Genomic DNA, 16,956 nt, shown 5'->3' with positions numbered 1-16,956 from the left:
CATTGGCTTGCATTTTTCAATGGAAGTGAAGCAAATAACTTCCCTAACAGGGAAAGAAATACTTGCGGAAAGATGGTAGATCACTTTGCAGAATTGCATCTCAGTTCTCTTTAAAGAAGTGTGAAAGGAAATCAGTCAGAATTGAGTCAATTTGATACTAGAGTCCTGTAATGAACGTGAAAAAGGGAGGATTTTTTTCCTTCTGAGTGAATATTAACAGAAATTACACTGTGTTAAAAAGTAACTTTTTTTTTATTGAGTTCTAAACTGAAGACAAGTTTTAAGTGTCTGTTCAAGATTAGATAGGCTCAGAAATCCTAATTTTTAAATGTAATTACACACTGGGAGATGAGGAGAGATAAGAGATTTATTCTACTTGGACCACTAATATTGGGCCAAGATTGCCCATATGGACCATGTCTGTGGCGTTATGATTCTGCTGAGAAAATGAAAGACCTTGTGAGGCAGAGAGGAGGCAGATGTGGGAAGAGTATCTTGCTGTACATATGTATCCAAAACACCTGTTAACATGAGGTACATGGGAATTGTATATTGGTATTAAACTGGTTAATGCATCCCTTCAGTAAGTACTGGCTTATGTAATAAGAGTAGTTTGGTGGTTTGGGGTTTTTTTTGTTGATGTTAGGTTTTGTTGGTTGGTTGTTCTTGTTGTTTGTTTTCAGGTTTGGGGGTTTTTGTTTGTTTGTTTGTTTGTTTGTTTTTGTTACAAATTGCATATTATTTTTTAAGTTAAGCTTGGGTTTTTATCAGCCGGTTAAAGTTCTGTTGAAACTGATGTATTACTTATCCCTTCTACTTGGTTTTGGGCTATACAGGTTATGTCCAAGCATCAAAGCAAGACAAGAAGTTCATGGCTTGTGCTCCAGATTACTCCTACGCTGCTCTTTGCGAGTGCTTGCGAAGAGTTTTCATCTATCGCCAGCCAACTCCTCTGGCCACGGTTCTCTACAACAGGAAGGAAGGAAGACAAGTAGGACAGGTTGCTAAGCAGCTGGTAGCAACCCTGGAAGCCAATGATCCTATCTTAGGCTTTCAAGCTACGAGTGAGAGATTATTTGTTCTCACAACAAAAACCTTGTTTTTAATAAAGGTGAACTCTGGAAATTAATTATTCAGTGTGCTCTGCTGTAGTTAGTGTTAACAATTTATTATAGAAGTGAATAGGTTGACGATCTGACAAGGTCAGTACAATTTGCTGAAAATAAAAAAGGGGATGTTTTACAGGGGAATCAAATTTCTTCATTAGAATTTTTCTGTAAGAAAGTGAGCTTTTTGACTTTGCTGCCATGGAAGTAAGCTTTTTCAGAGCTATGGGAAAATGTCTTCTGCATTAACATCTTTGTCAAAGTAATTGTCAGATGCTGCTATAGGTGAATAGATTTATGCATTGCTTTTTCCAAGTGACTTTATTTGCTGTACTTCTGAGTTTTGAGAATTGACTGCTGTTTTAAATGCCACTGTCTACCTATGAAAAAAGTAGTCAGATAAAGAGTTAAAAGCATATGATATGCAAAGTAGAATGTATTATAAAGAAAAAAATCTCCAGTTCAAATATGGTTGACCAAAAAACTTTTGATATTTGATTTGATATTTTGACATTCAGTAGTTTTGGGTGAATTGTGAGAGAAATGAATGGGGTATTATGTTTCTTATACAGGTAATAAAATGAAGCAAGTTTAGTGCATGTGCACATTTTAAATTATTGGTTTGGGACTTGTTTATACTTGCAGGAAAGTCTGTTCACATTTCTAGAATACGTTTTAGTAGCGTCTTCCAGAAGCAAAGTAAGGCGTCAATACATAGCTGGCAGTGATGCATTGAGTGCTGTTAGTTAAGGTCTTGTCATACTCTCAGTTGTGCCATTTTCACTTGACTTTATACTTCATTTCAAGTAACTCATTTACAATGAGAAAATAGAAAATGGCTGACAGAAAAAGCACTGGCATTGTAACCTGGGATGGGACACTCAGAGGTGCTGCTTCTGCCTCAGATGCCACTGTAAATGCTGCATTGTTACTTAACTGTTCTGTCTGTGATGCGTAAGTCAAAACTTGGTATATTTGCAATGTAAGAGCACTCAGGCCAATGAGGATGCTTTGGTTTAGCAGACTGGTATGGTTAATTGAGTTGCATAGTTGTATGTGAAGATTTTTGTTTCTTATTTTAAATTGTCATTGTCAATACATTGAAACTAAAGAGTCAGTTGTGACAGTCAGTCCACCCTGGGTTGGGCTTTTTTTCATAGTTGGCTTACAAATCCATAGCAAAGGATGCCTAATATGTTGTGTACTGACAGGAAAGCTGCTGTCATCTGTGGTACCAAAGTACTGAGAGACACAAATACAGGCAGTCTTTTAGTTTGCATCTCCCTACCATTATTATTTCAGAACTCTGTAAGAATCTATTGAGAGAAGAGTAAGTATTTCTTTAGTTGTGATTGTTTTGACTCTCTTGTAAACTCTCCAGATTTGTATCGGTGAACTGATTAAATAACAAGAGGGAGGCAAGCAGCTGTGGCTTGCAAAAAACATCCAAATGCAGAAGCTTTTCAAGGAACATGATTTTCATTCTCCTCACAGCAAGATTATATTGTACATCCAATATTGAAAAGCTTTTCTTTACTTTTAGCTGTGTAAGTTAAAACAGACTGGATTTGTAAACCTCTTTTAATTCTGTCCTTTTAAAACTGTCTTGAAAATGCTTTTTGGAAAAGCTCAGTGAATGTATTACCATTTTTACTGTTTTGCATCTAAGTTTTATTTGTTGTCCAATAATGTCAATCAAGGTGGTAGAATTCCTGCAGACGTCCTGTAGAAAAAAAATATGTAGCTTATTACTTTGTAGCATAAATTAAGTGCTTTTAGGTGTATATGAATATTACTTAGTAACCTGAGGTTTAATATTTGGGGACTGAGAGTTAAGAATATGATATTTGGGAAATGGAGGAATGAAAGAGTAAAGGAATCATAGTCAACATGCCTTTGTCACTTCTGGTCTACTGCAGCCAGTTTCAATATAGATGAGAATTTCAGCTGTTCTTTGTCAAATTCTTGCTGTGAGTTACATGTCTGGAAACAGGCTCTGCTCTCTCCTGCAACAGAGGAAACAAAGTCAAGTAAAATGGTTACCTCTTCAGAGGTATTACAATATGCCATGACTAGAACTCATATTCCAAATGTGTGTCTGTTTCAAGGGAGTTCTTGTTTGCATCTGGAAATAACTGAACACAGGGAAAATGTTCATCCCTTTTCCGTGTTGCTCATGTGTTTGTAATCATGTTTCCCAGGGACAATGTGTCAAATAGTCTCTCTCTTATTTTGCTTCTATGAAAGTCAAGGATATTTTAGAATTTAAATTATTTTTTGCCTTGAGGAACATGGAGTGCTATTGCATAGCAAGCTGCTAAGCACCTGAGGCAGGGCAATCCCAAGCAAAAAGGCAGGCTGGGCTGAGAATAGATGGAGAGCAGCCCTGGAGAAAAGGACTTGGGGGGACTGGTAGATCAGAGGTTGGACATGGCCCAGCAATGTGCACTTGCAGCCCAGAAACCCAAACATGTCCTGGGCTGCATCCTGTGAAGCATGGCCTATATGTCCAGAGAGGTGATTCTGCCCCTCTGCTCTACTCTGGTGAGACCCCCACCTGGAGAAATGCATCCAGCTCTGAGGATCCCAACATAACAGAGACATTAACAGATTGGAGCAAGTCCAGAGGAGGGACACAAAGGTCATCAGAGGGCTGGAGAATCTTGTCTAGGACAACAGGCTGAGAGAGTTGTGGTTGTTCAGCCTGGGAAAGAGAAGTCTCTGGGAGATCTTAGAGCAGCATCCTAGTACATAAAAGAGGCCTGCAAGAGTGTTGGAGAGGGGTTTTGGACAAGGGCATAGTAGGACAAGGGATAATGGCTTTGAACTGAAATTTAGTAGGTTTAGATGAGATACTGGAGGAAATTCGTTATGGTGGGAGTGATGAGACACTAGACAAAGTAGCCCAGAGAAGTTGTGAATGCCCTATCCTTCAAAGTTCAGCACCAGACTGGATGGGACTTCGAGCAACTTGGTCTAGTGTGAGGTGTCCCTGCCCATGGCAGTGGGGTTGGAAATAGATGATCTTTAAGGTCTCTTTCCAAGCATTCTATAATAATTAAATGGCTACAAGCCACCAAGAGACACTGCCTATCAGCATTTCCTTTTCTGTGTTCAATTACAACTAAGGCTCATTTGTTCAGCATATCATAAATAGGCTTATACAAAGTATAAAATGTGGATATTTTAAGGAGATGGTTTTCTGACAACCATGCTTCAATTTTTCTAGGATTTTGTTTCTTCAAACCTTACTTTTTCTTCCTGAGAAGTCCCAATCACAATCTGTTTACAGAATTTCTGAGAAAATATTTGACTATTACAGGCTTACTTGGCTCTTACTGCATTATTTGATTTCAGTATTCTTTTTCAGTGCTTTCCTTGACTGCATGTTTGGAATGCATGATGTATTCTTCCACAAGCTGTAATAAATAGAAGAAATTTTAAAATTTTAAAATGATTTTAAAGGATTTTTATTCATTTCAAATGTGTAGTCTTCCTATGCTTCTGAAATAAAATAGAAAAATAGAAATAAGAAATTCCTTAAAATAAAACTTCTGTTAAGAAGTTTTCTGCTAGGGCAAAGTTCTAGCAGGTGTCTGCACTGCAGGGCCAGGGCTATTGCCAAGATATGCACTATTGTACTCCTTGTTTATCTCTGTGAAATCCCTTGTACAACCTTGCTAATGTTCCATTTCTGCCAACACACAAATTTACAGAGGTAGTTACTGGAGAAGGCTGAAAAATATTCAGGTGTATTCTTGTGTTAAAGTGCACATTGTGCCTCTGATCCTGTCTTTTTTTATGTACAAAATTCAGATGATCCGGACAAACCCTTCTAGATGCAAGAGAGAGATCTGTCCTTCCTTCCTCTCCCCCTACCCCCATGGGTGCTTTTTTGCAGAAAAGTGAAGGAAGATAGGAAAGATTTGGTCTGTATGTCTGTCCTTTGTGAAATAGTGGCTTTTCATTAATGAAACAACAGATCCTATAAGAGCAACAAGTAAGGTTAAAGCTTATATTTTATTTCAGTTTTTTGTGCTTTCTTTCATTAATGAGTTGCTAGAACTTCTTCATTTCCTTGCCTTCTGTCAATTTATGTTTTCTATTCTCATTATGCAGATTAAATGAACTTGAAGCCTGCAATCAATCACATATTAGCCATATAATAAAAATTTTGAATTAAAATTTTGTGCCGTCAGTCCTATGGGCCATTTGTAACATATTTCTTTCTTTCTTGAAATCTGGTGGGATTTGTTTCCCCTCCTCCCTATGCAATACATGTTTATTTGTGCTATGGATAAAAGTCAGCAAGGTCTAAAGATAACTTGACATCTTCAACTTAGAAGAGCGATGTATCAAGCAAGCCTTTTCATCAAGGCTATTGCAAGCATTTCAAACTCAAGGTATAGTCCCTTTTTCTTGGAGAAGTGTTTGTTGGAGTAATAGTTTTTCCTTTATAAAAGGTTTAAGGTCCTTCTGAAAAACTTTCTTTACACAAAGATCTTTGCCATGAAGTGGTAGCTGGATATCAATTAAAATAGATCTAATTAACAGTTCAGATGCAAACCTGGAAAATATTTTTCATAGTCTTTACCAATCTAATGCTCTATGCAAAATATCCTTTATAAACCATTCCAGTGCATTTTTGCAATCTAATACCAGTTGCAAGGAATTCTCAAGAAAAAACACAGGAAAGTAAATTTTAAAAAATTAATCATTTTAGAACATGACTTTCATTGTGCTTTGATAAATATACACTTTCTAGTAGTGTATTTCAATAATATATTTCTTAATGTATTAGTTGCACTCTGAATGTGCAGGATTTATGTGTGTACATTTGTATTTTCATCTGTAAATGCACACACCCATATGAATTCATACTGCCTTGAGGTACTGGGCAGGGTGAAGCAGCTGCTGGAGAGGAGAATCTTCTAACTTTACTGACAGCAACGTTTGGATTCTTTATTAACATGTTCATGAGTCTGCCATACATGTGTTGTAATGTCATGATAACTGCTTTATGTGAAAACATCAGTCATGAATCCTGTGGTGGTTTCCTCTGCTGAGGATTAAATATGGTATGTTTCAGTATTTCATTTTACCCAAACTTAAGCAGCTCAGAGGCCAAGTATTGAGTAGATGCCTCAAGTTGGCAGAATTGATGCAGATGTGATAAGCATTTCTTTTTATCAAAATAAGTGATGTTTAGAGGGAAAAGAAATAAGGCACACTGAATACTAATTCAGTCACTTTCAGTGTTGAAATTGCAGCTGATTGACCTTTAATGATATTTCTCTGTGAATTACTCATTCCTTCTGTTGCATGTGTCCCCTGTAATAAATGTAGAGTAATTTATGGTAATTTAAGGTTGAGCAATTTGTGAGAATTTTCTAAATAACTGAATTATGCCTGCATATGCGGTATCTAAAATATGTGTGAGGTACAAGGTGGACGCACCCAGTCAAAGAGACCAGGGACTCAGGCTTTTGATTTGATCAAGGGTTGGTGACCATCTGAGCAGAAATAAAAATGGATGCTTTAAAGATATTTTCATGAGTTGCAATTTCAGATTCTAAAAAGAGTAAAAATAGGGAATCTGTGCAGAATCATATAGAATCCTAGAATGGTTTGGGTTAGTAATGGCCTTGAGGATCACCTAGTTACAACACTCCTGCCATAAGCAGGGGCACCTTTCACTAGACCAGGTTGCTCAGAGCTCTATCCAACCTGCCTTGAACAATTCCAGGGATGGAACATCCACAGCTTCTCTGGGCAATCTGTTCCAGTGCCTCACTATCCTCACAGTAAATAATTTCTTTCTAATATCTAATCTAAACCTGTCTCTTTCAGTTTAATGTCCTTACGCTTGTCCTAGTCACTGCATATCCTTGTCCCAAGTGCCTCTCCAGCTCTCTCATAGGCTTCCTTTAGGTACTGGAAGGTGTTCTAAGGTCTCCCTGGAGCCATCTCTTCTCTGGGCTGGACACTCTCTGCCTGTCTTCACAGGAGAATAAGCTTGCTTAGGCAAGATAAAACATACACAGGTTCCCTTTTAAAATCTAGGGATGTATGCAATACTCTATTCAAAGCAGCTGGATCAGTCAGAAAGAGAACTTGTTACCAAGACCTGTTGTCATTTTCTTTGCATGTGGCAAGGGTAAGTCTTCAGTCAAACTACCTGTAGGCTGGTGTGATCGGAGTCACTCTTTTTGTCCTTTCTTACCTGGTGTAGCTCCAGGTGGTTGCTGCTGTCTGAAAAATTCAGTTAATAGTCCTCTAATATATAGTTAATAGTTGTATTAGCTGTAGAAATAGCATAATATATAACTCTATAATTATAGTTACATAATATATAGTTAATAGTGATAAGCTATACGAATTGGCTGCTGTTAGCACAGTTTTGAGCCTGTTTGCATCCAATTTGACATCTGATAAAATCTGCCTTTTTAAATAAAACAAATTAACAAAAAGAAGACAAAAAACCCCCAATCAAACAAAAAAAGCCAAAAAAAAACCACCAAAGACAAAGAAACATACAAGAAACCACCCCAAATACCTAAAACTCAGACTGCTGTTTTTTCCCCCATTTTCTTGGGTGGAAGTACACCAATAACGTTTTTCTTTCTGCTCTTAGAAATGTTTTCCTCTGCTATAAAGAAAGATGCAATATCCTCAAAGTTTAAGCCTCATGTCTTCAATGCCATGGTGACAGCAGGGTTTCTGTCACTGATTCAGTTGAGTTTCAGGGACAAATTGGTGTGCAATGGGGTTAGACTGGCAGCTGTTCCCTTAGGAAGTAGAGAAAAGTGAAGTCAGGTTATTTTAATAGGTTCACTGTGTCTGTTTGCATGGCTGCACTCTCTGAGGTCCATATAATTCAACATACTGGGAGGTTCAGGTGCCCAAACAAGGAGCTGTGAGCACATTTCGCTGTGTGAACCCATCTGATGTATCTACACAGAGTGATGCTCTTACTCAGTTACCTGCCTTCTCGAATTATTTTCCATTGTCTGTTTTCTGTGATAGCAGAAATAAGTTAAGTTGCTGAATGACTGCAGTATCTGCTGTGGAAGGAAAGAGCACACAGTAGATTCTTGAATATATATTTCTAAATCTAATGTGATTTATACCATGACAAATCAGTTATATGGTTTTGACTACAAGTTGATTAATGTTTACAGTTAATTAATTTCCACAACTCACATTTTCTGGTGGAATTATTCAGAGATTTGTAAGCAAACATATGAGAAAATTAATTCAGAACTGGAGATAATTAACACTTCTCATTTAGTTTTCAGTTGGTTATTCTGCCTTCATTATATGAACTAAATTTCTTGAAACCTGTAAGAAATAGTTCACCTCGCAATCTTCAGTGATAATGACTAAGAATGTGGAGCTTTGCCTCTTAAGTACTGGCAGGAGTCAAAGTCCACAGGGCCAGAGATGACTAGGGAGAACTTCATGGTGCTTTAAAAGCATCCTGTCAAAAGCAATCTACCAATGCAAAGGGAGTGCAGATGCTTAAATCCCTCCACTTCTGGATACTTCCTGAGTTTAGCAGCCCTCGTTGTTCCAAAGCAAGATTATAGGCTTGGAAGAAGCATCCTGCAGAGCCCAACCCCTCCTGCTTTACAGCTCTGCAGAGATTCTGAATGTGTGAATTAAAACAATAACGTGTTTGTACCAGTGATGTCCAGCTGTATCCATACCCACAGCACATTCCTCTGACATGTATGGGGTTGGATGTGAGATATAAAACATATCATGAAGTAGGCAGGCCAAAGCTCAATCTATCCACCTCTCATTTCCCTTAATCAACTGCTTTTGGGTGCATGTTTCCTTGTGCTTTGTCACGAGCAGACAGGCAGCCAGTGCTGTGCTGTCTGCAGCCCTGAGCCCTTCAGCTGTGGGCTGCCGGCTTTGTAGCCAGCTGTGCTGCTGGTACCAAATGGCACGGCTCCAGCTTTCCTTGTCACCTGCCAGGCTGTGCCCAGCTCTTGGTGTTTCTTCCATTCAGTTGGAGGAAACTGTCATGTGCTGGGAGTTACAGCCACACACCACAGCCAGGGTTTGCCTTTGGTGGTTGTAGCTGTCGGTTTAACCCAGCAGGGAGCTGAACACCACACAGCCACTCCCTCACTCCCCACTGCCAGTGGAATGGGGGAGAGAATTAGGGGAAAAGAAGTAAAATTTGTGGGTTAAGATTAAAATGGGTTAACAATACAGAAACTGAAGACAGTAATAATAACACCACCACCAACAACAATATGTTGTTTTGTTGTTGTTGTTGTTGTACAGAACAAGTGATGCAAAATGCAATTGCTCACGACTCACTGTCCAACCAGTTCCTGAGCAGTGGTCTACTGCCAGATTTCCCCCTGATTTATATGCTGAGCAGGACACCATATAATATAAAATATTCTTTTGGCCATTTGGCGTCAGCTGTCCCAGTTGTCCAGCTTTCTGTGCACCCCCAGCCTCCTTAAGGTCAGGGTAGGGTGAGAAGCTGAAAAGTTCTTGCCTTAGTGTCAGCACTGCTCATCAGCAACTAAATCAGTGTGTTATTAAAATTATTCTCATCCTAAATCCAAACCACAGCACAAACAACTAGGAAGAAAATTAACTCTATTCCAGCCAAATCCAGGACAATGGCAAAACTGAGCCCTCCTGGGCTTCAGGCAATGTGTCTGTGCATCCCAGGCACACCCAGGCAATGGGAGTGTGCTTGACCAGCCCAGAGGAAACTGCTGAATTGCGCCCTGGGGGATTGCTAGAGGATTTCCTCATCTATGTGCACAGGTAAACTCTAAACATGTTTCCAGGGGCAGGGGAGTGAAGGCTAAAAGATGTTGGGAATGGGTTTGAAGAGTTGTAAGAAGTTGAGTTTAAAGGTAGTATGATAGGTATGAGCAGGTCTGGTCCAAAAGGGTTTCTGTGAGAGACAGTGCAGTTTTTTGAGCCATGGCTAAGCTGTGTTGCTTTAATGTCCCTTTTTAGCCAGCTTTCACTTCCTCCTCTATTTTAATGGTGGAAACTTTTGTGCCTTTAGCTGTGGTGTGGGTTACAATTCCTGTGATGACAGCACAGAGCCCAGATTCAGGGCAATTTTCAAAAGCCAAGCCAAGGAAGGTACATTGTCTTTAAAACTGTTTTAAATTTTTCCCATTAAAATTGAGTGGCAACAGGGTATATGATTACTGCCAACTGAGAAAATTATTCAGAGGAATACAAGGATGCATTTTAAATAAATTGAGTATCATATGTGTTTATATGCATGCAAATGTGCACAGAAGATGAGGAGAGGAGAGAAGAGAGCCATATGGCTGTGGGTTACAAATGGCTTAGGGAAATGAATAACTCTAAGCTTTGATATATATGAGCCTGCTGGGGTTCAGATGTTCTCATGCTGGTGCTTTAAGAAACCAGCTGAATGAATAAACAAACATTTGAAAGACAAAACACTCGGCCAGCATCCAGCTTAAAAATTCAGAGAAGATACCTTTAAAAAGGACTTAGAAAAAAGGTTGGCACTACTGTTAAGACTGAAATACATATAAGATTAAAATGTTTGTTTATTTTTATATCTTCTGCTGTTCTGTAGCTACTGTACATACTATGTTTCCTGTTGTTTACATGTTTTTTTGTCTTAGCCTCTAAAAATATTGTATTAACATCAATATTAACTTCTTTAATTATTGAAACAGAGTAATTAAAGGAATCCTTTAGAGACACCAATCACAAAATAAAGGCTTTCCATCTTCATTTAAAAAATGGAAATTTGTATACAAGATTCCTTCCTTTTCTCTGTGTCTTTGTCAGAAGAGCAAACATTTATCAGGAAAGACATGCAGTGGAAACTGCACAAAGGTAAATTCTCCACAGCAGAGCATAAACAGCCCAGCAAAGATTCTCAGTAGCAGTTTCTTTGCACTTAGGCTGAGGTTTTGCAAGGCCTATATGCCCTAACCCACATGAGTGGGACTTCTTAATGTTGTGCTTTCCTAGGAAAGAAAAGGAACAGGCATGGTAAACATAATAGTGCATCATAATGTTTGTGTAGATTTACTCTGAAGGAATATTAAAAATCACATCATATTCATGTGAGACTGGAGAGTGGTATTGCTAAACTTATAAGGAGATTTAATCAGGTATTAATTAACTGACAACCAGCAGCATTCAATGTCTCCAGTAACCTGAAGAAGTCCAAGCCATGAGCAGCCAGCTTTTCTAAGGGAGTGCTATTGGAAGTGGCATCAAAGGCTTTTCTGAAGTCCAGGCAGACAAAATCCACAGTCTTTCCCTCATCCACCAAGCAGGTCACCTTGTCATAGGAGCTCAGGTTAGCCAAGCAGGACCTGCCTCTCACAAACCCACACTGGCTGAGAGTGATCCGCTGGTTGTTCTGTTGTGCCATGTGATGCTGCTCAAGATAATTTCCTCCATGACTTTCTCTGGCACTGAGCTCAGGCTGACAGGTCTGTAGTTCCCTGGATCCTTGTTCCCAGCCTTTTTGTCCCTGGCTGTCACACTTGCTGATCTCTAGTCAACGGTGATGCCCTGGATTATTCAGAATTGCTGTTAAATGATGGAGTGTTGATGCTCTTGCAAGTGCAAGAGAGTTGATGCTCTTGCTGAGCATCTCTGCCAGCTCCAATTTGTTCTGGATAGACTTGAGTCTAAGTGGTAAACACGAAGAATGTGCTCAACACATTGCTGAAACCCATTGCTGATGTGATTGTCAATAACTTGTCTCCACAAGCATTTTTTCATAGATGTACATATCTGGCATTTTTATGTTTTTGTTTTTCTTGGGGAGAGGATAGTGGATTAATTTATTTTTAGATGAAATAACTGTGCACATCCATTCTGACTTCCCTTTCTACCTGTATTCTTTTACATCAAGTTCTGAACTGTCTTGTTTGCAAAGACATACTTTGTGGCCATCCTGTACAGATGCTATCTCCTGTTTTTCTTGTTATGTTTGGTTTGGTTTTTTGTTTATTTTTTTGAGGGGGTGGTAGATGGTTTGTAGGTTTTTATTTTTTGGGGGGGGGTTCAGGTTTTTTTTGGTTTTTTGATTGTCTGGTTTTGGGGTTTTGTTGTTTGTTGGGATTTTTTGTGTGTTTGTTTTGTTTTGTTGGGGTTTTTTGTTGTTGGTTGCTTGGTTTGGTTTGGTTTGGTTTGGTTTGGTTTGGTTTGGTTCAGTTCGTCTCTTTGTTTGTTTTTAAATTACATTTTTTAGCATTCCAGCTGCTTGGTAACATGCATGCAGGCTGAGGTGTTCCTAGCTAGGCTCAGTATCATAGCATGGATCTATACCACCTTCCAAATTTCACTGTAATCAAGAGAAGAATGTATCTGGCTTCACCTGAAAGGCAACCATGTATTGTAAATTATTCAACAGGGACTGCAGTAAGTTGGGGAAAAAAAACAGAAAATGTGATGCCCTCAAAATTCGAGGTGCTTTGGCCAGTCAATAAAAATTTGAGTGGAAGTAGAGATACTGAAACATGTTCTTTCTTGCTTCAACTTTGATTTGTTTGCCCATGATATTACTAGACAGATTAATTTTTTGAGCTGCTTTGTTGACATTGAATCCCAGGAACTTCTGAACCCAGTGATTTCCTCAACAAAATAAAGACTCAAAATACATTAGAAATCTTCAGGTTAAGAGTGTGCAAACATAGGTCAAGATTCAATATGCATAGAAAGCTCTTGCTTGTAAAGATATGACACAAATCATCATTTACTTGGTTAAATTCATATTCTCCATATGGATCTCACTTCTTTTTGCTGCTAGGGATTTTGTCTGGCTTTCATTTGCATGCCAGAAAGTAAATATTGGCAAGTTCAGACATCATCAGCTGTTTGGGATCCATGTATTTGTAAAGTACTCTGTACACCTATCTCTATATACAACTAGAAATGATTTCGCTACCATTTATTGAGGAATAGTTGTATCTTCACACTGCTTTCCAATTGGCTGCCTAAACTGGATCATTTAGTGATTCCTATTTATGTAGAGCCATTTATTTATGGTGCTTGCTGATAAACATGAGATTGGCAGAGTTTGTTTGTTTCTTCTCATTTTAAGGTTTTAAACACAGGCATGTGAAACTATGACAGGTTTTCTCTGCTGGCAGAGGTGGCTCAGGCGGCACCTGTTTGGCCACAGCTCTCATGATAAATTGTATTTTGCTGGATTTTCCCTTGGGCTCAAATTCTATTGATGCAGGGTTAAAAAGTGATCCCAAATAAAAACGCTAAAGCTTGATTTTTTCAGTCTGCTCTGGCATTGACTGAGATGAGCAGTGTGTAAGTTCTTGTGAGTCAGCTGGAGAAATGGATGTACGGGTTGCCTTTTCCCTGGCATATGCTGGGTCAGACACACCTAACAGAGGGTCATATCCTAGAGTGGAATCTAGAGATTTCTAGCACTTGCTAGAGTTTCTCCTTCCTGGAAAGGATTCACACTTACATTTAGCTTTTCTAGGATGAGGCCAAAGGAGCACTAAGGAACTGGCTATAGGTCAGCACTGTTAATAGGTGAGTTCTGGAGTTCATCTCTGCAGCTGTATATGAAAGAAAGAGGAAGAGCTGTTTGAAAAAAGCCAAGAGAGATAAAGTTTTCTGCTTTCTCAATAAATTCAATTTAGAAAGGTTTTTTTTATTTACACTATTAAACATTTCTTAGTGAAGCAGTTACTCTTGTGGAGAGTACCTAACTCCACCATAAATGAATGTGTGCTAAAATTCATGCTATGAGTGGAAGTAGGAGAACTTTCATCCCACCTGGTTCTCCTGATGGGGTTTAGGTGTCTCTTTATGATTGCTTCTCAGTTAAGTAGCTGAAAAGAGACGGTGGTATTCTCCTAAAAAGCCCTGGAATCTCACAGCAAAGTTTTGTTGTGAGAGGAGTTAAACAGCACTTTTTGAACCTTTGGGGTTTTTTAGTGTTTTATTTGAAATCTGAAAATGCAGTTATTCTGGAAAGCTCTGCTTTGCAGCGTGTTGTTCTCCCTGCATGGATTCTGACCTGTCCCGGCTGCTGTTTGCTGTGGGGCCAGGGAAGCTCCTCCCATCTCTGTCCTGCCCTCTGAGACCCTCGCTCAGAGACCACCAGGGATAATTCTCTGGTAGGAGAGAATTTTCCTTTTCTGCTGCCAGAACAGAAAAAAATATTGAAGGCAGTCAAAACTGAGACATAATTTTTGTGGGTTTCATGTGCCTTTAGGGGTGGGAAACCAGCCCATGAGAGATTGCTTTTTGTCTTCCTGAGGAGGTTTGTACCTGCAGTAGGCTACTAGAAAGACTTGAGGGGAGAAGGGAAAAAAAAGACCAGTCTGAACCTGAGAAGAAGCACAAAAGAGAGATCTTTTATGTCCTAGAAGTATCACCTCTGTAGGAATAAACCTATTACCTTTCTTTCTGTGACACTTGGAAAAACTCTAGTTGACAGGAGTTTGTTTTCACTACATCAAAAAAGATGGATCTTGGCAGCCTGGTTTATCCACTGTCTTTTTTTTCAGCTTTTTATTTGCAGAGGGGAATTGATATGTTTTCTGTGGTATGCTCAGTGACACCACAAAGACCATGTCTAGCATGTTGCTCACCAGCCATTCATTCTCTGCGAGAGAATTCTTTGATCCTTTGATATGCCATGGCATTCAAGTGCTATTTAGAATTGTTACTCACTCAATTTTTGGAAGATATATATTTTTTCACAAAGTATAAAAAATTCTCTCAGCTTGATTGTGCTCTCAACTAAATCAAAAAACATACATTCTTACTAAATGAAAAATAAGTTTAGCTTTTGCTTGGTTTTCTACATTGATTGATTTCCACCCAGTTCAACAGTGACATGAAGAGCTCTACAAAGTGTTTTCTATAAATTTTACCAGAATAAGATACTGAGAGGAGGAAAGAAACCCTAATAATACCACAGCTGAAGCAAAGCTCTGACATCTTTATTCAGAGCTACTTTTCTTTCACACCAATGTCAGAAGTCCCTCAAAGAAATTTCTATGAAACAGGATTGACTTCTCTCTTCTTAATAAGTGTGGAACAACTTGTCCAAAGAGTGTGCATATCATTAACTAAACACTTAAATACACCTAGGTGTAATCTGTGTCCAGTCGGGAGTCTGACTGAATAGCAGAGACAGCATGGAAGTGCTTGAGGATGGCAAGGACACCAGACTGCTGGACAGCGTGAGGCTGGAGGCCAGTTTTAAACAGGATGATGGTGAAGATTAGCTATAGCCAGCCTTGGCAATCAGGCTGTCTGTGGAAATTTTAGAAACTTAACCCTGGATATGATATCCCTAGGCCCAGTCTTGCCCAGGAGCTGGACCTCCCTGCATGACAAGCACCCTTTGTTGTTGGCACAGGCAACACTGGGAGCAAATGCAGCCGGACAGGGACCTGCACGTGCTCTGTAACTCTGAGCCCAGGGAGGGGAATCATTTCCACGGGCAGAAGCACCATCATGCAGGTGGAATTCTGTCCCCCTTTCATCTGTGCTGGCACACCTGAAATGCAAGGGGATTTTCAGATGAGATTAGGACTGGAAAACAAGAGTACCTTTGCTTTAGTTAGTACTTGGCTAAACATAGTGAAGAGGAGCTGCAGCACCCAAGTACTCTTTGCTCAATGAGATGGATTGTCTTTTCTTTTTTAGAGAGAGAGTGGGTTTGCTCAAGCTCACTTTCAGCAGCGACGACAGGAAGACATCACAAATTACACTCCAAATTATCATGGCTAAAAATCTTGCTAATTATCTGGGTTTGAAATTAATTAAACTTCTGCCTTTTCAAGCCCTGACCCAGATGTCTTTTGATGGTTTGTTGGGTTTTTCTCCTTCCTTGCTGCTCATATCTGTTTTCTGTCACTTCATATCTGGATGTTGCATGCTTTCTCCTACAGGTCTTGGGTGATGCATTGAACTGCTTTGGAGGTCGCCTTCCCCACACACACTCACCCTGTCTGCTGCCCCAGATTTGTGTCTGAAGTGAACTGAAAAGCGCTCCCACAAGTACCAGCGCTGGTGACAAAAATTACCAAGTTCTCCACTACTCTAATATTTACTGTGACTGAAGCAGGTGCACCTAATTGTGTGCATTTATTTTTAATCTTTCCTAGCTGAAACAGATGGAATCTCTGAGACAGCCATTGTTTAAGTGATATCTTCCCCCAACTTTGATTACTTTGAAAAGCTGAACTTCCACTGGCAGAAAACAAATCCTAATTCAAAGCCTCAATACTTACAGGGCTCTTTAGCTCTTCCCCTCTAGCTTCACAGAGGATTCAAGCTGCTAATACTAAAATATTTTGCAAATTAGGCCTTGAGTATCTCATTTTGCACAGGAAAATATTCCATTTTAATTATTCAGCTTAACATGAAAGCGTGTCTAGCTCTAAGCAATGAGGCAGTTTGAAGCTCTGATTAGCTACCCAAACATTAACGCTTTGCAGCTTTGATTACTCATCCAGTTAGGGATAGTTTCGTTTCAATACAGAAAGATTATATTTGCAGGAATCTTAGCAAATATTTTCTTTGAAAACAAATATCCTATGTAAAATCAAGGATATTCCTTGATCAGTCCTCATGCTGATTTATTCAAGAAGTAGTGGCAGCTGAAGGGAGGGAAAAGGAGCTGGAAGTGGGACATATGATGGACTCAGGTATCTTTAATCTTATCTGGTATCTTTATCTCTGGTTCACATACTTTGTCTACTCAATTTGCAAGTTCTGAACCATGTTCTTGATATAAAATTCAGATTAAAAAATATTTCTTATCAAGTTTTATCCTCCAATTTTATATGGCATTATTAAAGGAGATACAGTGTAG

At 39.1% G+C, this 16,956-nt stretch overlaps 1 protein-coding gene across 2 annotated transcripts in view; it reads left to right on the top strand.

Annotated features, from left to right (window-relative positions):
- The window catches only part of NUDCD1 (NudC domain containing 1), a 38,487-nt gene extending 33,201 nt beyond the window's left edge, over positions 1–5,286 (top strand). For both annotated transcript variants that reach the window (XM_030971451.1, XM_030971450.1), the window contains one exon: positions 837–5,286. In XM_030971451.1, coding sequence (XP_030827311.1) covers positions 837–1,129 — 293 coding nt within the window. In that variant the 3' untranslated portion in view covers positions 1,130–5,286. The remainder of the gene's footprint in view (positions 1–836) is intronic.
- Positions 5,287–16,956: the final 11,670 nt, after the last annotated feature.

The sequence above is a fragment of the Camarhynchus parvulus genome, chromosome 2 (genome assembly GCF_901933205.1).
Source record: "Camarhynchus parvulus chromosome 2, STF_HiC, whole genome shotgun sequence".
In the NCBI taxonomy this organism is placed as follows: Eukaryota; Metazoa; Chordata; class Aves; order Passeriformes; family Thraupidae; genus Camarhynchus; species Camarhynchus parvulus.
The sequence above is the reverse complement of the archived record's forward strand: the minus strand, read 5'-3'. Positions and strand labels throughout refer to the sequence as shown.